Raw genomic sequence first — 23,985 nt, 5'->3', positions numbered from 1 at the left:
CCGCCAGCCCCAGTCCTCTCCCTGAGCTCCGACCGAAACCGAAACAGAGCCTCAGCTCACAGCCCCTCCCGCCTCGGCGGGTGAGCACACAAGCCTCTCGGGCTGGTGAGTGCCGGTCGGCACCGATCCTCTGTGCTGGAATTTCTCCACTTTGCTCTCCACAACCCTGTTCCTGTGCTCTCCTCTGTGGCTCCAAAGCACTCCTCCTCCACCACCCGCAGTCTCTGCCCCTGAAGGGGCTTCCTAGTGTGTGGAGACCTTTCCTCCTTCACAGTTCCCTCCCACTGGTGCAGGTGCCGTCCCTATTCTTTTGTCTCTGTTTTTAATTAATTTTTTTTTCTTTTGCCCTAGCCAGATACGTGGGGAGTTTCTTGCCTTTTGGGAGGTCTGAGGTCTTCTGCCAGCATTCAGTAGGTGTTCTGTAGGAGTTGTTCCACATGTAGATGTATTTCTGGTGTATTTGTGGGGAGGAAGGTGATCTCCGCGTCTTACTCCTCCGCCATCTTTCCACCGCCCCTCAGGGAAGGTTTTCCACAGGAAGTGGCATTTAGAATGAGGCTTCAAGACTTAAACTGTGATTTGAATAATTAAGGTGGGTGAAGGAAGGTGCTGTAGGCAGAGGGAAAAACATGAGGCATGGAGCATGTGAGGAAAACAATGACTGGTTCAGTCATTCGATGACTGGAGGATGCATAAAGGATGTAATTGGATCCAAGATTGGTGCAAGTTGGTGCAGATTATGGATCTTGAGAGCCAAAGCAATAAAGGAAGGCGATAACTCAGAAAATCCTAATTGATTTTGCTACCACATGGTCTTTGAGAGCAGTGGTTCTCAAAGTGTGGTTCCTGCACCCGCATTGTCTGTGTCACTTGAAAACTTGCAAGAAATGCATATTTTTGAGCCTCACTGAGCCCTACTGCCCAAGGGGTGGGGACAGTGGTCTGTGTTTTATCACACCTTCCAGGTGGAGCTGATACATGCCCATCTACTTGTGAGAACCCATATTTTAGAGAGTCATTAGGTGTAGAGGAGTGATGTAGAAGAGTGAGGGTAGAATTCCAACTGTAAAGGCTTAGGGGATGGGTGATTCCTAAATTGAGGGGTTATATAGAACACCAGTGTTGGTGGTGGGAGCGAGAAAGCAAGAACATCTGTATAAGAGGATGGGTATATAGAGGGATTTGCCTTTGTTCTGTAGGAGTAGTTGGGGTTTTTTTTTTGTTTGTTTTGTTTTGTTTTGTTTCTTGAGACAGGAGGAAAGGAGATAAGTGGAGTTAAAGAGAAGTGGAGTTAAAGAGAATCATTGAGCAAAAAGCTGGAAAACTGAACGTGTTCTTATTAGGCTGCCTTACTATTTTAAGTCAACTTCCAAAATCATCGAAGTTGAGTAGTGTCAGTCCTCTGATTTTGTTCTTCTCCTTCAATAATGTGTTGACTGTTCTTTTGCATCTCCATGTAAACTTTAGAATCAGTTTGCCATATACACAAAATAACTTGCTGGGATTTTGACTGGGATTGCCCTGAGTCTATAGATCAAGTTGAGAAGAACCAACATCTTGACAATATTGAGTCTTCCTATCCATGAACATGGAATATCTCCGCTTGTTTAATTTTTCTTTGATTTAATTCATCACTTTTGTAGTTTTTCTCATCCTGATCTTGTGTATATTTTCTTAGATTTATACCTAAGTATTTCATTTTGGGGAATGCTAATGTAAATTGTATTTTGTTTTTAATTTAAAATTCCACTTGTTCATTGCTGGTATGTAGGAAGGCAGTTGACTTCTGTATATTAACGCTGTATCCTGCAATCTTCCTATAGTCACTTATTAGTTCCAGGAGTTTTAGTATTGATTCTTTTGTACTCTCTACATAGATGATAACGTCATCTGCAAACAAAAACAGTTTTATTTTGTTCTTCTCAATCTGTATGCCTTTTATTTCCTTTTCTTGTCTTGTTGCATTAGCTAAGGTTAGGATGCTGAAAGCAGTTGTAAGAGGGGGCATTCTTGCCTTGACGTTGATCTTAGTGGGAAAGCTTCACATTTTTCATCATCCAGTAATAATAGCTGTAGGGTTTTTGCAGAGGTTCTTTATCAAGTTGGTGACCTTTCCCTCTATTCCTACTTTGCTAAGAGTTTTTATCAGGCATTGATGGTGGATTTTGTCAAAGGCTTTTTCTGCATCTGTTGATATGGCCGTATTATTTTTCTTGCCCATTGATATGATGGATTGTATTAATTGATTTTCAAATGTTGAACCAACCCTGCATATCTGGGATAAATCCCACTTGGTCATGGTGTATAATTCTCTTTATACATTGTTGGATTTCATTTGTTAACTTTTTAAAGCATTTTGCATCTTTGTTCATGAGAAATATTGATCTGTAATGTCTTTAGTTTTGGTATTATGGCAATGCTGGTCTCATAGAATGATTTAGGATGTATCCCTTTTGCTTCTGTCTTCTGAATGAGATTGTAGAAATTTGGTAGAAATTCTACTTTAGGTGATTTGTAGAATTCACCAGTGAATCTATCTGGGATTGGTGCTTTCTGATTTGGAAGGTTATTAATTATCAATTCAATTTCTTTAAAAAGTATATGCCTATTCAGATTGTCTATTTCTTCATATGAGTTCTGGCAGATTGTATCTTTTAAGGAATTTGTTCATTTCACCTAAGTTATCAAACTAGTGGGCATAGAGTTGTTCATAGTATTTCTTTACTATTAATAATATGTATTAAGAGATGTAGTGACTTTCCCTCTTTCATTTCTTTAAAAAATTTTTTAATTGAAAAATAGTTGACATACAATATTATGTAAGGTTCAGGTGTACTACATAGTGATTTGACATCTGCATACATTATGAAATGGTCACCACAATAAGTCTAGTAACCATTCATCCCCATACAAAGTTATTACAATATTAACCGCATTCCTTATGCTAAATAAGGTAAATATTCTTTCATTTTTGATGTTAGTAATTTGTGTCATCTCCTTATTTTCTTAGTTAGCCTGGCTAGAAACATAAAATTTAATGATCTTTTCAGAGAACCAGTTTTTAGTCTCATTGATTTTCCCTACCAATTTCCTGTTTTCAATTGGTTGATTCTACTGTAATTGTTATTTATTTATTTTTCTTCTGCCTAATTTGAATTTAATTTACTCTTGTTTTTCTGGTTTCCTAAGATGGAAGCTTAGATTATTGATTTTAGATATTTCTTCTTTTTTGTATTAAATATTCTTTTCTATACAGATATTTATATTATACTGCAAATATATATTTATTTTGTATGAGATATATTAGATATTTCTATATTAGATATTTCTTATTTTCTATAGCATTTAATATTATAAATTTCCCTCTGTACTGCTTTTGCTGCATACCACAAAATCTGATAAATTTCTTTTTTATTTTCATTTATTCGAAATCTTTTTTCCCTTGAGATTTCTTTTTTAACCTATGTGTTGTTTAATGTCCAAGTATTTGGGGATTTTCCAGCTGTCTTTCTGTTATTGATTTCTGGTTTAATTCCATCATGGTCTGAGAGCATACATTGTATGAGTTGCATTCTCTTGAATTCGTTAAATTGTGTTTTACGACCCATAATGTGATTTATCTTGGTGAATGTTCCCTGGGAGCTTGAGAAGAATGTTATTTTGCTGTTGTTGGATGAAGTAGTCTATAGGTGTTAATTATATCCAATTGACTGATGATTGTGTAGAGTTCAACTATATCCTTACTGATTTTCTAACTTTTGTGTCTGTCCATTTTTGATAGAGGAATATTGAAGTCTCCAACTTAATAGTGGATTCATCTATTTCTCTTTGCAGTTCTGTCAGTTTTTGCCTCATGTTATTTTGACACACTGTTGTTAGGCATATACACATTAAAAATTATTATGTCTTGCTGGAGTATTGGCCCCTTTATCATTATATGGTATCCCTTATCTGATAATTTCTCTTGCCCTGATGTCTGCTCTGTGTAAAATTAGTTACTACAGCTCTCTTTAATTAGTATTAACATGGTATATCTTTTTCTGTACTTTTAATCTATTTATATATGCCTTTACATTTAAAGTGGGTTTATTTCTTTGGAAAGACAAATACCATCTGGCTTCACTTATACATGAACTCTAAAAACAAAAAAAAATGAACAAATGTAACAAAACAGAGAGTCATAGGTACAGGGAACAAGTGGTTGCCAGAAGGGTGGGCAGTGGGAGGATGAGAGAAATAGGTGAGAGAGGTTAAAATTTTTTGTAGTTGCCCTAAAATTTGCAATATATGTTTTCAACTAATCCATGTCACCTTTAAACAACACTATAATGCCTCACAGGTCTTGGAAATATGTTATTATAACAAAATACAGTTGACCCCTGAACAGGGCAGAGGTAGGGGGTACCCACCCTCTGCACAGTAGAAAATATCTTCTCTGTTTATCTGGGATTGCTCTGTACACATGGTCCCTCTTTATCTGCAGTTCTGAATCATCTAATTCAACCAACTCTAGATGTTGTAGCACTGTAGTGTTTGCTATTGAAAATACTCTGCATGTAAGTGGACTTGCACAGTTCAGACCTGTGTTGTTCAAGGGTCAACTGTATTCCCACTTCCTCCCTCTTTGTCCCTTGTATTGTTGCTGCCATTCATTTCACTTACACAGAAGCATATATATAAATACACATAATTGAATACATTGTTGCTATTATTTTGAACACACTACTACCTGTCAGATCAATTAAGAATAAGAAAAATAATATTTCTTATTTTACCTTCACTTATTCATTCTCTGATGCTCTTCCATTCTTTACATAGATCAGAATTTCTGACTTAAATAATTTTCCTGAAGACTTTTTAAAACATTTATTGCAAAGCTGATCTACTGGCATCAAATTCCCTTGATTTTTGCAAGTCTTTATAGTTGCTCTACAGAAGTCCACCTTAACCATCTTTTTATTTTTTTTGCGGTACGCGGGCCCTCACTGCTGTGGCCTCTCCCGTTGCGGAGCACCGGCTTCGGATGCGCAGGCCCAGCGGCCACGGCTCATGGGCCCAGCGGCTCCGTGGCACGTGGGATCCTCCCGGACCGGGGCACGAACCCGTGTCCCCTGCTTTGGCAGGCGGACTCTCAACCACTGCGCCACCAGGGAAGCCCTCTCCCTTATGTTTTGAAGGATAATTTCACAAGGTACAGAATTCTAGCTTGGTGGTTCTTTTCTCTCAACAATTTAAATATTTCACTTCATTCTTTTTTTGCTTGCATGTTTTCTGAAGAATAGTTGAATTTAGTTCTTTTCTTTGTTCCTCTATAAGTAAGGTGGTTTTTTTCCCTCTGGCTTCTTTCAAGATTTTTTCTTTATCTCTGATTTTCTGTAGTTTGAATATAATATGCCTACATGTAGTTTTTTGGCATTTATCCTGCTTGGTGTTCTGTGAACTTCCTGGACCTGTGGTTTGGTTTTTGACATTAATTTGGGGAAGTTCTGAGTCATTATTGTTTCAAATATTTTTGTTCCTTTCTCTTTTCTTCTCCTTCTGGTATTTCCATTAGCGGTATATTATACCTTTTGTAACTGTCCCACAGTTCTTGGATTTTTGTTTGTTTTTTTGTTTTTAGTCTTTTTCTCTTTGCTTTTTGGTTTGGAGGTTTCTGTTGTCATAGCCTCAAACTCACAGGTTTTTTTTCCTTAGCCATGTTCAGTCTGCTGTGCCCATCATAGCCATTCTTCATTCCTGTTAAAGTGTTGTTGTTGTTTTTTATCTCTTGCATTTCTTTTTTAATTTTATTAAAATTTCATTCTCTCTGCTTACACTATATGTTCTTGCATGTTTTCTACTTTTTCCATTAGAGCTCTTAGCATATTATTCATAGTTGTTTTAAATTCCTAGACTGATAATCCCAACATTTCTGGCCTATCTGACTCTGGTTCTGATGCTTGCTCAATCTCTTCATACTGTGTTTTTTGCCTTTTAGTGTACCTTGTAATTTTTTTTAAGATTTTTTTTTTTGACGTGGACCATTTTTAAAGTCTTTATTGAATTTGTTACAATACTGCTTCTGTTTTTTGTTTTGTTTTTTTGGCCACAAGGCATATGGGATCTTAGCTTCCTCACCAGGGATCGAACCTGTACCCCCTGCATTGGAAGGCGAAGTCTTAAGCACTGGACCACCAGGGAATTCCCTACCTTGTGATTTTTTTGTTGAAAGGTGGGCATGACATACTGGATAAAAGAAACTGATAATTAGGCCTTTAGTGGTGTAAAGTCTGGGGGAAAGGGAAGTGTTCTGTTGTTCTATAATTAAGTCTCAGTCTTTTATTGAGGCTGTGCCCTTGAGCAGTGAACTTCACAAGTGCTTCTCAGATTTTTCTCCCCCTTAGGTGCAACAGTACACTTGTGTGGGCTGGAGTTGAGTATTCTCCTTTCTTCGATCAGTTAGGTTCTAATAAAAAACCCAGTAGGTTAGGTTCTGGTAAAATAGTTTCTCTTGAAGGAGGCCTTGTTAAGAAAAACAGAATGTTCTGTAATATTATGAAATTGTGGTTTCCCACATCTTCCTGCTGGATGCACCAGAGGATATTTCTGTGTACTTCACTGTGAGATGAACTGTGATTGAGCTCCTGGAAGTAATACTTACAAAAGTGTGGGGACCTCTCTATGAATGACCTTCCTGGGCGGTTTTTACTCTCAGACTTGACCACACTGAGCCTCCAGCAATTTGTTGGTTACAGTTTAGATTTCCCTACCCTCACTCGAGTTGCTATGGAGGTTTCTGATCATGGGTTTCTGCTCCAGTAAGTTGTGATTCTGTCTGTCTCTCCACTTGTGGCGGCAGTGATCTGCCCTGTGACTTCATTTTCTGAAGGATCTAAGAAGAGTTTTGATTTTCAGTTTGCTCAGCTTTTCACTTGTTGTTAAGATAGAGTGATGACACCCAAATTCCTTATATGCTGGACCAGAAACTAGAAGTCTTGTTTTTCAATATTTTTTGTCCCTTTGCCTGGCACATTGCCTAGCTTACTGTATGTTAAATGCATGAATGAATGAATGGATTATACCTACTTCTAGGTTATATGATTGATTACAGTAGGAATTGATTCTTAAAATGTTATTCTGAGCAACTCTTTTAAGAATGTAATTTCTACTGCTTTGCCCTTAGAACCTTTAACAACATCTTGCAAACTGTAACAAGATGCCCCCCAAAAAACTTCTTGCATGGGGATTAAGAAGTAGGCTCAAGTTTAGTATGGATCTTCCTTGACTTATGATGGGGTTATGTCCTGTTAAACCCATCATAAGTTGAAAATATTAAGTCAAAAATGCATTTAATACCCTTAATCTACTGAACATCATACCTTAGCCTGGCCTACCTTAAACAGGCTCAGAACACTTACATTAGCCTATGGTTGGGCAAAGTTACCTTACACAAAGCCTATTTTATAATAAAGTATTGAATATCTCATGTAATTTATTGAATATTATACTGAGTGAAAACAGAATGGTTGTATGGTTATGGAAATGTTGTGAGTGTATCAGTTGTTTACCCTCATAATCACATGGCTGACTGGGAGCTGCAGCTCACTGCTGCTATCCAGCATCATGAGAGAGTATCGTACCACGTATCACTAGCCCAGGAAAAGATCAAAATTCAAAATTCAAAGTACAGTTTCTACTGAATGCATATTGCTTTTGCATCATTGTAAAGTCAGAAAATTGTAAGTCAAACCATCTTAAGTCAGGGACCATCTGTATATTATTTCTATTATCCAAAAATCCTGCAAGCTTAACTGTGGTCTAATTCATCTTCTTAAAAGAGAGAGAGAAAACATTTGAAAAGGACTTAAATGGGCATTTCTTGTTCAATTTTTAATGAATTTTGGTGTTCTTGGTTCTATGATGTGTCCGAGTCCATTCAGGCTGCTGTAACAAAATATCATAGGCTTCGTGACTTATAAACAACAGAAATTTATTTCTCACAATTCTGGAGTCTGGGAAGTCCAAGATCATGGCACCGCAGGTTCAGTGTCTGATGAGAGCCCACTTCATCATAGGTGTCTGTCTTCTCACTGTAACCTCACATGGTGGAAGGGACAAGGGATTTCTCTGGGGCCTCTTTTATAAGGGCACTAATCCCATTCGTGAAGGCTCCACCCTCATGACCAAATCACCTCCCATTGGCCCTACCTCCTAATACTGTCACATTGGGGGTTAGGATTTCAACATATGAATTTAGGAGAGACACAAATATTCAGCCTATAGCATGGTAAAAAGATGAAAAAATCAATATTTTGTGCAGAAAAATGATTCAATCTTCATATTAAAACACTTTGTTCATAGAAATTACTTTAGTGAAGAGGTGTCCTATTACTTTCTTGGCTCTTAATTTAGGCCTTTACTTCACAGAACCTGTGCTTTAAATTTTATTTTCAATGCATGAGAAATGTAGAAAGTATTTCATAACTTTAACTGGAAAACAGTAACTTAAAAGAAACTTATTTTTCTTTTCAGTCTCAAATAGTTTTTTCTTAAAAGCTTTTGGTTTTTGCCTAAATTTAACATCACCTTCCCCTAACTAGAATATCTCTTCCTTTTTTTCCTTTTCTCTTTCCTCTCAAAATACAGGCTGTGATTTTAACCTGGAGCTAGGTCTTTCATGAGAAACCTAGATTTCACAAAATACCTCAGATGATATGTTGTATATATTACAATACTGGATAGTCCTCTGATTAAACAGATATTGAATCAGACTTCGAGGTCTGTTCTTTTGGGTGCGCTTATCTGCTCTCTCCATTTGTAGTCTCTTTAAAATACTAAGATGCCTCAAACAATATCAAGGGCTCAGATCATAGCAGCATAAGTGCCGAGTATCTATTTGATTTGTTAAACGCATATGGAATTCTGTCTTATACTGGTTTTATAAGGAGCATAGTCTCAAGAACTTATTATGTTAGGAATTATGTTTTATTAATAATCAATAGATTAATAATCAACATATAAAAGTTACAATTATTATAACTCTGGGCATCCAAATTTCATTTGATTTGGCATCTTGATTTCTGGAGACTAAAGGAGATGAAAAATAATTACAACAGGTTTCAATCTGTTGCAGTATTAAAATGGTGAATAAGACACTCTGAAAAGAATGTACTGAGACTGTTCTAGTCATGGTACAATGCAATTACAGCTAGCACCAAACTCAACACTGTTTAACTTTCCACATAACATTTTGATTTATCTTGATCCAAAGTTCTCAAAGAGGAGGTACACTGAAGTTACTAGAAAACATTGACTTGGAATTAAGATCTATCTTAAAAGCTTATTTGCGGGAAGTACTCTGGCCTTATTCAACAGATCACTGAGAAGCCTGGAAAAACAAATCCTGGAAAAGAATTATTATGTGCCAATTATATAAACAACAGAAGACTTTGTTATGTATGAACCAATTAGATTCCACGCTGCTGAAAACCGTGTGTGACATAGTGCAATGCCAGCAGTTCAACAATATAAGGAAACCAGAGCGATAGCTAAAAACTTTAAAGCTAAAGATTTACAAATTGCCTCTTAATCCAGTTTTATCCCAACATAAAACCTGCGTTCTCTAAACATTCAATATTTGCTTCTTAAGGAAAAGGAATGTAGTCATTTATCCTAATCATTAGAATCCTGGCTAATGATTTAAGAGTCTGAAACTCAAGGAACTCTTTCATCAAAAGTGCTTTATATGACTTTAGAGCAGATCACTTCCTGCTCTTGAACTTGCCTTTGCTTCTCTTTCCTCATGCCTCGTCTACACAGGGCATACTCAGATTGCTTATACAAAGCCTTACTGTTGTGTTTGGAAAATCATGATGTATGGTGAATGTGTTTGTACAACATGGGCTGATTCAGAAATAGAAGTGTGCATATGAAATTCCACAAGATTTTTAAATTAAGAGCTGATCTGGTAATTGACCAAAATTGACTATATCCATTTATTTATTAGATCTACTAAATAAGTTTATTCATTCATCTGCCCTCCCTCCCTTCCTCCCCTCCTTCCTTCCTTCCTTCCATCTATCTACCCACCTGCTCACCCACCTATCTGTCTGTCTGTCTATCCATCCATTCATCCTTCCATCTGACTGTCAGTCAATCCAAATAAGTTTTTATTGAGTATTTATGTGAGCCAACCACTATGCCAGGTGCTGAGAATTCAGTGGAAAACAAGATAGATTACCGTGCCCTTTTTGAACTTATATTCTTTGGGTGAATACAAGCAATAATCAAGGAAAGAATAAATAAAATAATTACCAATTGTGATTAGTAGTATGAAGAACCTCAACAGGGTGTTATGTATAACATGTTGTTTATCTGATTTTCTCAGTTGTCTCAGAAAACAAACACGTGAAACTCCCATTATAGGACTCTTATGATAGACAGAAAGACAATTGTGTCACTTTTGTTTATCAGCTTACCTAAAGGCCTAGTTTACTACCAGGTTCCTAATCAGTATTCAGTAAGTTATTATCGTGGGTTTCTGTACACTCTCAAGCATTTATTGTGGTCTGTAACTAGTTCTGGTTTAGAAACTGTTACTAGTCTGTAATAAGTATAGAAATTGAGAGTAAGCATCTAGAAATTCATTTTTATTTTCTACTTTTTAAAGTACTGATGGTGGATTGGAAACTAAAACACAAACCAAACTGTCCTTTACCACAAATAGTGTAAAAAGCACGATTTACAAGACCGTTTGTTCAGCTGTCTTGTAAAAAGGCCAAATGATAAAAAAGAAATAGCAATAATATAAGGGGAAAGAAAGAAACATTCAGTGCCACTAAATGTCGAGCACTTTATTCAGGGTTTAGTTAATGACTGCAGAAATGTTCTGTCCCACTCACAGCATCTTCCTCTAAGAGCTGGGTCTGGGCTGGCATCAGAACACAGAGTCAGATCCCTGTGGGGCACATGAGGCACCTCTTCTCTCCTTGCAGTGCACCGCCTTCTCACTTCCGTGCTGTGTTCTTACAGTCTTTAAGGAACAAGACTAGTTTTTTCTTTTCCTTAATATCTCCTTTGCTTCCTAAAATTCTCTTCTTGCCAATCAGAATGGATATAAAAGGTTGATTTGACAACTGTCCATGTGCTTATCCACTGAGGATGGTAAGGCCCAACCTGTCTTCTGTGAGAATGTGAACTTATTCTTTATTTTAGGCCTAAACTTGATGCTCGCTTATTTTATTATGGCAGTATCTAAATATTAGAACCGTTGCAGATTTAATAATTTTCAAACTCACATTCATGTTTGGAACTAGATCAAGCTGCAGGTCTCTGCTTCTGGCTTGAGCCCATTCTCAAAAATTAGTGCATTAACAGGGAGATCAGCTCGGTGCTTTGTGACAGCCTGGAGGGGTGGGATAGGGAGGGTGGGAGGGAGGGAGACGCAAGAGAGAAGAGATATGGGAACATATGTCTATGTATAACTGATTCACTTTGTTATAAAGCAGAAACTAACACACCGTTGTAAAGCAATTATACCCCAATAAAGATGTTAAAAAAAAATTAATGCATTAAGACACTGTATCTTTGTTTTCTTCGATGCAAAATGGGCATTTTCAACCTTTTTGCCGTTAGTAAAGGTAAGTAATAAATGAACCCAGCATCAGGGGTCCGATCTGTTATGGCCAGTTTCTATATTGTCTTCCAGGGTTGCTCTGTTCCAGATCAATTTTGGTCAGAATTTGAAGTGCGCAAAAATGTTTGAATGAATAAGTGAAACTTCCCCTGGTGATGATTTAAAAAACAAACAAAACAACAACAGCAACAAGAAAACGGTTCCAGTGGGGTTTTTTATTAACGTATAATACCAGATTACATTTATGGTATTGCATCTATCTGTCACAGGAGTAATTCCATCACTGATATTCTAGGTGGGCCTCTTGGGAAGAACTGGATCAGGGAAGAGCACTTTGTTACTGGCTTTTTTGAGACTGCTGAACACCAAAGGAGAAATCCAAATAGACGGTGTGTCTTGGGATTCAGTAACTTTGCAACAGTGGAGGAAAGCCTTTGGAGTCCTACCACAGGTAAGCCAGAAAGACTTAGCTAGTAAAAAGATGACTAAGTACAGTTTTCCCTTTATTTGACACCTGCACTCAAGAAATTCACATTTCCCTGCAAAATATATTCCCTATGTATCGCTGTCTTTTTTTTTTTTTCTGCAATACAGCCTTTTCATAGGGAGAAAAACTACTAGAAGTTTGGAATTCTCTGACATACGGTTATCGAACTATTAATAGTTTTGATAGCTTTTTCCAGAAGACATAAACCACAGCAGGAGCATGGGGCTTTTGTTTTTATCAACTTTTTTTTTTTCTGCTTCAGTGGTCTGAGCTCCAAGTTAGCAATCACAGCAGGTTGAGAAATGCTTTGTAAGATATAAAAGATGCTGCTGAAATAACAAACACTTGGAAGCATGAAGCAGTGGAATTGAAAATAAAAAGTGTAATGATTGTTTTTTTGTTCTTTGAAAAGAATGAACCGTGTCAGAGTAATCTGTAGCTTTTTTTTTTTTTTAATGTCACTCTTTGATTTGGGTCACAAAGGATCTTCAGCCTCACTGGCTTAGTATCATTCTATCTGTGTTATTGTGCAAGAGGACATTTTAATTATGAGAGAAATAGCAACAGTTCCATTTTTAAATGATCTTAATGGAAACCAAGGAATTCCATTACTGGGACCAAATCTGAAAGGCATGGGCTGTATATCTACTGGTGTTTGTTCTCATCTCTTTGGATATAGTTGCTGTTTTAATATCTTTGTTCCCCTTGTACTAATGGGCACTGAATCCTTTCTACTACCATGGTCCTAACAATTCTCTACTTTTAACACAAAATTAAAATGCCAGGAGCATCTCCAGGTAGATGCTACAGGCTACAAGTCTAGCCTGAGAAAGAAAACAGCTTGTATGTCTTGATAGATTACCTCTGTGGAACATTTGCTCCTTTCATCTAATGAGGCACGAAATATTGTAACTGCTAGACTGATGCTTTTAATTCATTTGTCTAAACTTTGTCATGTTGCCAGAAGCTTCATCAAAAGCTTTTTCAAAAGTTCAGCTTTGGTTGAACTTTTGAAAAACAGTATTGTTTCTTCAGAAAGAAAAAAGGGATTGTCAGAGGGTCTGAAGATAAAGAAACACTGGGAATACAAGTATCCCAAAGTGACAGCATTAGGCAAGATAACAATGTTGAAGAGCATGGGATAGAATTTGGTTTTCCGAGATGCGCTGCCGTTCAGTTGACTCTGTTTTCTGATCCCATTTTAAACTACAGTAGTGAAACTTTTGTTCTTTTTTGTTGTTCTTGTTTATACAAATCCACCCATTAGAATAAGCAAAGCTCTAAGAAATAATTTCAGTTTCATTGAGAATCCTTTAGTTTATCTGCCATGTGATGAAAAGATTTTTGTTTTATTGTATGTTCTGTTTAGGAACCCAAATATGCAAAATGTAGAGGAAAATCAAGTGGGCTAGAATTATGAAAATTCTTTATCTTGCCTCTCTGCCAACATGAATCTTCCAAACTTGCCTTTTCCCTCTTCTATGGCATCAAGTTTTTTAAAAACTAAACAAGAAATACTTTGAGCTACGCCTTTAAAACTGTGTAATCGTGCTAATAAAAATGCTTCTCATTGTACGTTTATGACCCTGGATTCTGGGACTGTCTTCCGGTATCACAAGGATGTCTGTAGACAGAAGGTACTATTTCTTGTACAGTGACATCTTGAGAACGTTAAGTGAATGCCCAAGAAAGAGAGAAAGAGGGTAAACTCCTCGGACCTTTTTAACATCCAAACCAAGAGTTGCTTTTATTTTCCCAACTTTCCTTTGAAAGTTCAAATTAAGTAATTTTTTTCCTTTTCTGGAGTTTGATCTTTAAAAAGCAGAAAGAGGAAATTAAAAGTCCAGGAACTATTTTTGTTTGCTTTTCCATCTTTTTTTTTCCCTTCCATCTCTCTGACCTTGCAAGAGGTTCCCCAAGACCTCTGACATTGAGATAGCAGAGATCTCTAGGTCAATTAATCACTTGTTTTCAGACACATGAAACAGGAACTTTGAACAAGAAACTTCCCTCTCCCTCATAGTGATCGCGAGACGTCAGCTGTGGAATCACAAGATGTCATTAGTTTCGGCAAATTCTCGCAGTTTGTCTGTGCGTGTGTGTGTGTTCTTCCCTCCTGCAGCTAGAAAGCAATCTTAGAGAAGGTACCAGCGTGGAAAACAGGGCATTGTGTACATTTCAAGGTGGAGCCTTCTTTAATTTGTTCTACTTTACCTCTCAGCTCTGAGAGCGTGGAGAAGACAGTGAGGGCTATAGTCAGAGTCCCATTGGCTTAGGCAATTGAACACCGAGACTTAAAATTGCAAACTATAATTGGGGAATGCAAACTATAATTGGGGAATGACTAGGCCTATTCCTGCAATAAGACTTTATGATCTGAAAATAATCCATACCTGCATATGACTTCCCCCAGAGCTGGAGCATCTTTTGCTATCAGGGATATCAGATAGGGCCAAATCATGTATCTGTAGAGCTAAACAATGAAACTGTGAGTGCAGCAGTTCAATTTCACAATAGTTAACAATTTAATAATTAGTTATTAAACTGCTTCCACATGCTTTAAATGATAATAAGTACCATAGGTTCCATACTTATGTAAAAGATACTGAGGTCCCAATCCCACCCATGAGCTTTCAGTGGGAACTCATCGCCTTAAGTCAGAGATCAGAGGAAGAAGCCAAAATGATAAATTAAGCATAGGTGATTAAGTATAGTGATGGAGTGCCGTGGGTAATGATGAGCAAGAATCCAGCTCCAAGCTCCGTCATTGCTCCTTCCACCACAGAACTGTAGCCTTCCTTCTTTTACTCCCACTGCTGTGCTTTTCTCACCTTATTCTTTGGAATTCTCTATTACATGTTGCACACAGATTAAACTTTTTACAGTAGCATTCCAACTCTGTGATTTGCCAAGGCAAAAACCTTCTAAGACACCCCTTTCTTCACTGAATAACATGTAGATTCTTCCATTTGTGGTTTAGGTCCCTGATAATCTGGTCCCAACCCAACCTGTCCAGTCAGATCCACCACTCCTCATACGTGGGCACCTTTAAGTTTCAGTCAAGCTGGACTTACTGTGCTGTGAGATATACCTCACTTTTCTCGCTCATTTCCTCTGTCCACGCACTTCCTCTGTCTCAGATGATCTTCCTTCACTGGAGTCACTTTGGCATCTCAGATGTTAAACTCTGCCAGATGGCCTCTTCTGACTCCCTCCCTTTCCCTGTTAACCCTGACTGTAACCCCAGCTCTCCACTCCCACATCCCTATCCCAGATGGGATCTAGAACTTTGTTTACAAATCTCTCCTGGTACTTCTCTATGTCTTATATTGGAATTATCTGTGTATTTGTTTAATTTCCACTCAGTATTATAAACACTTTGTAGACATACTAGTTAAGGAAGCAAGACGTAAAGACAAAATCATCAACAATCAAAGAAATCTAGCAAGAAGAATAGAGTAGCAATGCTAAATTAAACATAGATTTTTTTTTCCCTTACTGATTTTTCTATCTCTTATATAGCACATACAGTAGGTTACATGGTAGGAATTCAAGATGTATATTTTTCTGCTGAGTCACTAAATGCTTGCTCTCTTTTACAAGAGGCTGTGGTTCTACCAGTGTCTGGGTTTTCTTGCTGTATAACCTTATGCAATTTATTTAATTTCTCTGAGCCTCAATTTCCTTGTCTGTAAAATGTGTATAATGGTAGTAACTACTTCATTGGGGTTTTATGAGGATTAAATGAGTAAAGGAATAAATAACTCGAAGTACTTAAACTACTCCCTGGCATGTAGAAATTACAACACACTGTGTTATGCTGGTTGTTACTATTTTTTAGAGTTCCTTAAGGGTAGAGGAGCATGTCTCTTTCACCTTTGTATTGACAAATGAGTATTGACAGCTTCACAAAGAAGATGGTGATGAAGGTGGGCCTTAAAGGGTCGTAAAATGTGTAGGTTTTAGAAGGGTTGGGGGCAGGGAGCTGTGGAGAGGATATTCTAGGATCCTAGACATGGATATTGTAAACAGCTACAGAGGTGGAACTAGAAAGAGCTGTGGGGGCAAAATGGGCAGAGGTGGCCGCCTGTTAGGGAGTGTTAGGAGAAAGAGGGAAAGACTTCGCTAGTACTAAAGTGGTCGAGGAGTGGGTTGAGTCTTCTTGAGCTGGAAGGAGGGTAGTAAAAGAGCAGCCAAAGGGTATGCTGCGGCTGGCTGTGTGTGGACAGAGGACTTCAGCAGGCAGGATGGGAAGCAGGGAGATGGGCTCAGAAACCCTCTAGCTGTGATGTGGTAAGAGCCTGGACTAAAGTGAAGAGGACAGTGGGCATTGGGCATGGAGTGCCAAATTCAAGGGAGAAAAGAAAAATAACTAGTATGGACATTAGTGCAACACAATTGTACTATTTCTGAGCCTAACTAACCATTTGAAATTTGTGATAATTTGGCCAGATCTGAAAATCATTTTTTAACGCTATTTCTGAAAAAGTGTGTATTAAAACGTAGTGTAAAAGGTCGTGAAACATTAAATGACTTTACAGAAACAAAAATCTGAACACGTTACATGCAGTCATTTACATACAAATAAATGATACGTACATCAAAATTTTAAAGTTATTCTCAAGTTGTTATCAAGCTTAAACATTTTTGATTAATAAAATTCACCTTGTTTTTCTTCCTAGATGTTCCTAAAAGCAAAGCAGCATTTATTTTTAGACATTCTGTAATCCAACCTTAGGATCTCGATTTGTTCATATTGGATGAATTTTTATTGTACAAATTCAATGTATAATAAAGTTTTGCAAACATTGCCAAAAGGCAAGATCACAGACACTTTGATGCTTATAAACATTTGGGCCACATTTTAATAAAACTATACATTATATGTGTATATATATACATATTGTGTGTATATATATATATATTTTCCCCCCTTCTGAGCCAAAACAAAACAGCACGATATACTTAAGCATAAGGAGTCATTCCTCCCACTTATTTAATTTATACTACACTCAATAACCGCAGAAGACAAATGCTTTTTTGTTTTTCATCTGACTTCCAAGGCTAAAGCATAATGCCTGTTGCTGTGGTGCGTAGCCAGCCCTGAATGCCCCACACAGGCTCAGCCATCGCCACTGAGCTGAGCGGTTGAGGAGTCAGCTTCAGGGAAGAGATGAGTCAGGTGGCGAACAATGGTGCTCTCTTTGTTCTTCCTTGAGCCCCAAGAATTGTTCTTTGTAGTGTACATACATGATGACATTACATAAATATCAAATATTTGCACATCCTAATTTTCCTACCGGTGAACATTTTCTTGCAAGAGAGGTAGAAGGTCATTGTGATATATTATTTCCAGCGTATTTTTTGCTGCACAATCCTTGGCCAAACCATACAACTTCTTAGGACCCTGGCTGTTTCATCTGTACAGCAGGAAAAGGACATAGGTGACCTCCAAGGACCTCTCAGCTTTAGAGATGAGTTTGTAGAAACACTGTTTCCAATAGTATAGAAAACAATGGGACACCCACTGGCACCCCTCAAAGCAAATGAGTGCCAGATACTATTTGTCAGACAAGAATGGAATGTTTGATTAATTGTATGAAACTGAATTTTAACTGAACCAGTTTGTTCACTTAAGTTCTCTTTAAAGTTAAAGTATTATTTTAATGCTAGACAATAAACTGTAAACAAAAACCTATAGAATTTTTGAATGGTATCAAATCCACTGCATCTACAATTTTTGGATGTCTAGTTTCAACAAAAACTTTCTTCCAGTATGATTTTGAATATGTATCTATTTTAAATAAAATTAATATGTAGTATATTGCCATACATTTATTACATATAAATTATCAGGCTACTGTGAAAAAAGTTAGACATACCATTTCTCAAGCAATTACAAACATCAGAGTTTTAATGGGCTGTTACTACTATTCATTTAAACACTCTGGGTTGTGGTAGCTATTCTTTCAAAAGGAAGAAAAATAGTATGTGCTGAACTGTGACTATGATGTTTCATAGTTTTACTTCTTATGTTCACATCAGCCCATTTATTTATTCAGGCAGTGTTTACTGAGCATATACTATGTAAAGCCTGTGTGCTAATGACAGGGTACACAGCAAAGTTATGGTCTAGGAGAGGAGATAGACATTAAAAACAAAATGCTCATATGCATATGTAATTTTAATATTCACTATAAGCCGTATCCTACTGGACGACCTTATTCGGTGTTAAGAATCAAGAGAGATTCTCTGAGGAAGTGACATTGAACTTGAGACCTGAAGGATGTAGTTGGCCACAGGAAGAAGGTAGGGGATAAGATTCCCAGGCAGGGAGGATAGAATGTGTGAAGTGAACTGAGGAAGTAAAAGAAACCCAGGTGGCTGGAGGCTGGAGTGAAAAAGGGAGTGGGGTAGCCAGGGGCACTAAATGAGACAGACGAAGTGCAAGAGGCTGCATCATGCAGGGTCTGTAGGCCATCTTAAGGGTTTTACATTTTACTCTGAATGTAGTGGAAGGCCACTGACAGTTTTTTAAAAGGTTAATGACATGATGCAACTTACACTTGTGGTGATTACTTTGGTTGCTAAATGAGAGTGGACTGGGAGGGAGGCAAGAGTGAAAGGAAGGAAACCAATTAGGAGGTTCTTACAGTGTTCAGAGAAAGATACTGGTGCCTTGAACTATGTGGTGGCCAAAGAGATAGAGAAACAAATGGATTTGAGATATATTGGGGAAAACAATCCACAGGACTGATGATTGGTTCCTTTTGGGAGGATCAGGAAGAAAGAAAAGTCATGGATGACTCCAAAGTTTGTGGATTGATAAAACGAAGGTGCTATCTATCAAAATGGGAAAGCCCAAAGTTAGAGAAGATTTGAGAAGAAAGGTAGCATCTCCCCATTTTACAACAACACTAAGGCTCAAAGAGATTGGGTTCCTGTTCATAGGTATTCCTACCAGGCCAGAGCTGCATTGCCACAGCATCTTAGCAAGGCACCTTGCCTTTATAACTTCTGTGTCTGCTTTGATGTTATGACACCTTTGGCCTCTACACAGTCCTCCAGAATAATGGCCTTTTCCATTTGGCCAAAGTAAAATTTCCTATTGTGCTCTTCCACTGGATGTGTTAAGTCTCTTTGAAAGTTACAAGGACACTGTAACCCATATAAAAGCCTTCAAGTCAGGTCCTGAAAAGGAACAGGAAGCTAAAATCTCCACTCCCAGTGCAGGAACTGAGCCTGTGACCAGAGGGATGGATAGCAGTGCTTGGATTATGACTACGCTGCTGATCACTGATGGGCTCTTTATGGACCCAATGGGCTGCACCTGCTCAACCTTTAATCTTTCTTGAGCTCCAGATAGGAATAAAAACTGGTCTGCCCAGGACTTGAGGCATTTTACTATGGTTATGAGGAGCACAGGTTTGGAGACAAACACTATTAGGTTTGAATTCCAGCTCTATAACTACTAGCTAAGTAACCCTGGGCAAGTCACTTAACTTCTCCCGGCTGTGATTTCTTCATGTACAATAAGATCTATTTCATTAGGTTGATATGAAGATAAAAAGAGATAACACATTTAAAGAGCCTTACCTGGCACATGGTAAGCCTGCCATAGACCGGAGCTCTGTGTTCTGGCCTCTGAGTTCCCAGTGGAGATAACTTTAGTGAAGTAATACATTGGCTTATACTTGGTAAACCCTCACAGTTGTTTTTTCCTATGTTTCTCAATAATGCTAGAAGCTTTTATATAAAGAAACATAATATTAAAAGAAAACATGTGAAAAGCAGTAAATGGCAAAATTCCATTGGCAAGCCTTTGAACTTTAGATACCAAATAAACCTAATTGCTTCAATAATACATTGACTGGCGTTCTCAGAGCCACTTCTTATTTAATTCTCTTTAGTTTATCAGACTCTCCTGATAGCACACTTTGTCTGCTCTCTTTAGCTTATTTGGACATGACTTTCATTTACTTGGAAGCTTGGAGGAGGATGTACAAATATATCCATCATCTCTTATGAGTCATATATTTGTCTCTTATATTCACTTCTGTAAAGCAGTGGAAGCATCCCTTAGGAACGTGATTTGATGCAGATTAAGAAATACCAGCATAAGTCTTGTTGCCTTCTCCAGAGGGTTCCTGTGATATTTGGCCACAACTTTGTTCTTTAAGCCATAAATTATGCCCCGGGGAATGAAGTTTCTAATGTGACTCTGGCTGCCATGGTGAGGATACTCTCCTTCTGCCTGAGAGACACAGACACCGTTCATCTGCACATTACCTTGTGCATTTCCTCACAGACCAGCTGGGCACTGAGCATTCTCTCTTAGCCTAAGGCGATTAGTGAAAACTAAAGCTTCAAAGAATTTAGTTCTCAATTCTCCTGACTGGATGTTATTAACCAAAGGCAAAAGAAAAGTGGTAAAGAAAAAAATTTTCTGAATGTTACATCAAAAGTATTTTTCAGTTCACCCATGTGTACAGAGAGAGAGAGACCTAAATATTATTTTTATTGTTACATCAGCATTTCCCAGTGAGACAGTGATTTTCTTTAAAAGAATTTTTTTGTTCGTATAGGCAGACCTAAGTAGACAGTGACATAGCAAGTAGGGGGGATCGTTGTGCAATGCTCCTTACAGGAAATTTGATTGTCATTTTGCTACCTCAGCAGGATGCGGCTCATCTGCCTCCCTTCCCTTCTGTGTCATACATTCAGTTAAACAAATATTTGATTCTCATTCTTTCACTGATTTCTAAGTCGTGATACTCTCCTGTGTCTGTCTGCTTGTATAAGTAGAAGTGTGCCTTGGTTTATAGACCATATGAACATGTGTGTTTGAATGTCTGTGAATTCATAGAGTTTCAGAATCCCTGAGGAAGCTAGGATCATAAAAGAAATCCAAGGAAAATACATGAACAAAATAGGAATTTCTTCTAACAAGTTAATTATAACTCATAAACTTATAATTTTTAACTTTAATTTTATATATTTGTTCATAGTAAGGAATATTACTAGGAATAAAAAAAATTTAATTTCCCACAACTTATAGTGATCTCAGTTTCTTTATTCTAAGGACATTGTGATTAGATAAGTGTTAACAAGGGGCTTCAAATGTAGCTGTAATATTTTATTTCTTAAAAAAGATATAAAGCAAATATGATAAAAATTTAAGAAAACTGGATGGTAAGTACATGGATGTTTGTTGTGCTATTTTTTTAAATATTTTTTTCTGTTTGGACTATTTCACAATAAAATGAGGGAAATATACAAAGTTTTTTAGGTTATTCATGCTTTCCTCTTTTTTTATTGATATAGAAAGTATTCATCTTTTATGGAACATTTAGAAAAAACCTGGATCCTTATGGGCAGTGGAGTGATCAAGAAATATGGAAAGTTGCTGATGAGGTAAGGCTGCTCACTGAAGTAATTTTGAAAAAGCTTGCTCATACACACGAGTGGTTATCACAGCTGAGATAATTTTATACACTTTTGTGCATGTATGTGCATGTGTGTGTGGATAACTTTAAAATGGAAAACTCTAATATACCTCGAGCACCAAGTTTTTTGGATTAGACCCTAGCCCTTTCCTCAGTAGTAAGTCTCCAACTATCAGGCCCCAGAGATGGTATACTTTGGCCTTCTTCCCAAATGCGCATCACTGAGACATGAACTAGGAGAGACCCAGACACCTACAGCACACCAGGATTATTCCCGATACAGAGGAGCATCTGTCCACACCATCTCGTCTACTCCCTGTCTGGGTTCTGAAACTTTCCCAGCATAAGAAGGAGGCTTTAGTTTGACATGATATACTTCTCTGGGAAGCATAGGTTTAGCACAGAAGGTTAATGATCATCCTAGAACACCTGAAGATGGCTACAGTCTTCTCTGGAAGTCACCAGAAATCAACCGCCTTCAGAGGCTTTGGCTATGAGCACCTCCAGCCAAAATATCACATGACCTAGATGTGGCAGACTCTATTCCTTGAGGTCATTAGGACACCATAGGAAATACATGGATTAAAATGGAATCTAAATTCCTAAATAATACCCTGTATTTACCCACCAGGTGGTTAAGGAATTTAGAGCTGGGGGAGAGCTAGAGTGGGATTCTTGGTTCCCTTAACAGACACCCTAGCTGTTAACTGATAATTCTTGAAATACAGGCGTTATATTTAAGAAAAGGAGAACATAAATTGTTCCAGTTTACTAAACTTGAGGTTTATGTCCAAAGCTCTGGATGGTGGCAGACTACAATTATGGGACCTAAGAACATTGAGATGCAAAGGTCTTCTCAGAGAACAGCTTTATTCCACTGTCTCTGACATATTTGGTCCTTGTTGTAAAGCCCAATTCTGTTTATGCCAAATGTTCTTTCCTTGGCTTCCTCCCTTCAGAGTGGATCTTGACAGAAACTTTGAAATGCCTGTGCGTGTTAAACACTTACCCATTGAGTGTCTAACCTTAACATGCCCCTAATAAAATGCACTTAGATTAACCGTCTTCATTATCAAAGTTTCCTTATTACCGAACAAACGGGTTTTAAAGAAAACATTAACTAAATTGCAAGTGACACATTTTAAGGTCTTTGATGTGACTTCAGAGAATGAACTATAGGAACACAGTGTGGTGGGAGAGAAACTTTGAAAGGAAGACATTAGACTTTATAACATCTGCAAGTATTGCCAAGTCACAATAAAGTTTACAGGAAATCGGGATCATAAAAATAATCTAAAATTTTAGAAGACATGGTTAAGATTTTAAATGCCAATATGTGCAGAAATTTTACCTGTTTAGATTTTTATTTGATCAACTCATACTTAGGTATATCTTTTTCTTTTTAATTATTTATTTATTTATTTTTGGCTGTGTTGGGTCTTCGTTTCTGTGCGAGGGCTTTCTCTAGTTGCGGCAAGCGGGGGCCACTCTTCATCGCGGTGCGCGGGCCTCTCACTATCGCGGCCTCTCTTGTTGCGGAGCACAGGCTCCAGACGCGCAGGCTCGGTAGTTGTGGCTCACGGGCCTAGTTGCTCCGCGGCCTGTGGGATCTTCCCAGACCAGGGCTCGAACCCGTATCCCCTGCATTGGCAGGCAGACTCTCAACCACTGCGCCACCAGGGAAGCCCCCGAGGTATATCTTTTCATTGATCCTTTTAAAAATAATTTGCTGTTCAAAAACAGAGATGGGCTGCTGTCCTTACAGTAATGTCATGTGTTTGAGTAGTAGTGATAAATTTTTGTTGAGGTGGCCTGAGAATGGAGCACAGACAAAAAAGCAACATCCCAGAGAAGCAGAAAAGGCATTGGTTTACAAATTGTGGGGTCTGGACTTTAGTCCTATATGGTTGATCATATACTGTGCCCAAACAGGACCATGTGGGGAGGGGTCAGTTTCTCACCTGGACAGGATAATGGGACAAAAGGTGTAAACCAGGATTGGCCAGGGCAAAGTGGGATTGAATTTCATTTCATCTAGTCCTCTCTGTGACCTTGGTATGACTTGTTTCTCTAGAGGGAAATGAATTGAGTAACAGCAGAGAGCCAAACATTTGAATCTTATCCCAATTCTTTGTAATTCCCCTTTCCCTGAAACGGAAATCAAAAGTGTGCACGATGACAATGTCAGGCCAAGAAACACTCTATTCCTACGTTGGATTGGGCCCCGCACTCCAGTGTGAAACCTTATCTTTGCAGATCTGGACTGAATTGTGTGAAGCCATGAGGAACATGATTAGTTACAAGCTCTAAGACTTGGAAACAAAACTGGCCAAAGCAGCTTCCTTACCCTTTGTGCCCTAGGCCCGTACCTTCATCTTGGCACTGTATGCCTTATAATCCTATGGATGAATTTAAAGCAAGTCCAAGAGAGGGAAAGA

General features: G+C 38.0%; 1 protein-coding gene across 1 annotated transcript in view; it reads left to right on the top strand.

Annotated features, from left to right (window-relative positions):
• CFTR (CF transmembrane conductance regulator) overlaps nucleotides 1-23,985 on the top strand; it is a 206,379-nt gene that overhangs the window by 168,387 nt on the left and 14,007 nt on the right. Inside the window, exons 23-24 of the mRNA XM_007450771.1 lie at nucleotides 11,910-12,065; nucleotides 21,426-21,515. Of these exons, the coding sequence (XP_007450833.1) occupies nucleotides 11,910-12,065; nucleotides 21,426-21,515 (246 nt within the window). The remainder of the gene's footprint in view (nucleotides 1-11,909; nucleotides 12,066-21,425; nucleotides 21,516-23,985) is intronic.

Source organism: Lipotes vexillifer, unplaced genomic scaffold, assembly GCF_000442215.2.
Source record: "Lipotes vexillifer unplaced genomic scaffold, Lipotes_vexillifer_v1.1 scaffold314, whole genome shotgun sequence".
In the NCBI taxonomy this organism is placed as follows: Eukaryota; Metazoa; Chordata; class Mammalia; order Artiodactyla; family Lipotidae; genus Lipotes; species Lipotes vexillifer.
Note: the sequence above shows the minus strand (reverse complement) of the source record. Positions and strands in the feature narration are given on the sequence as shown.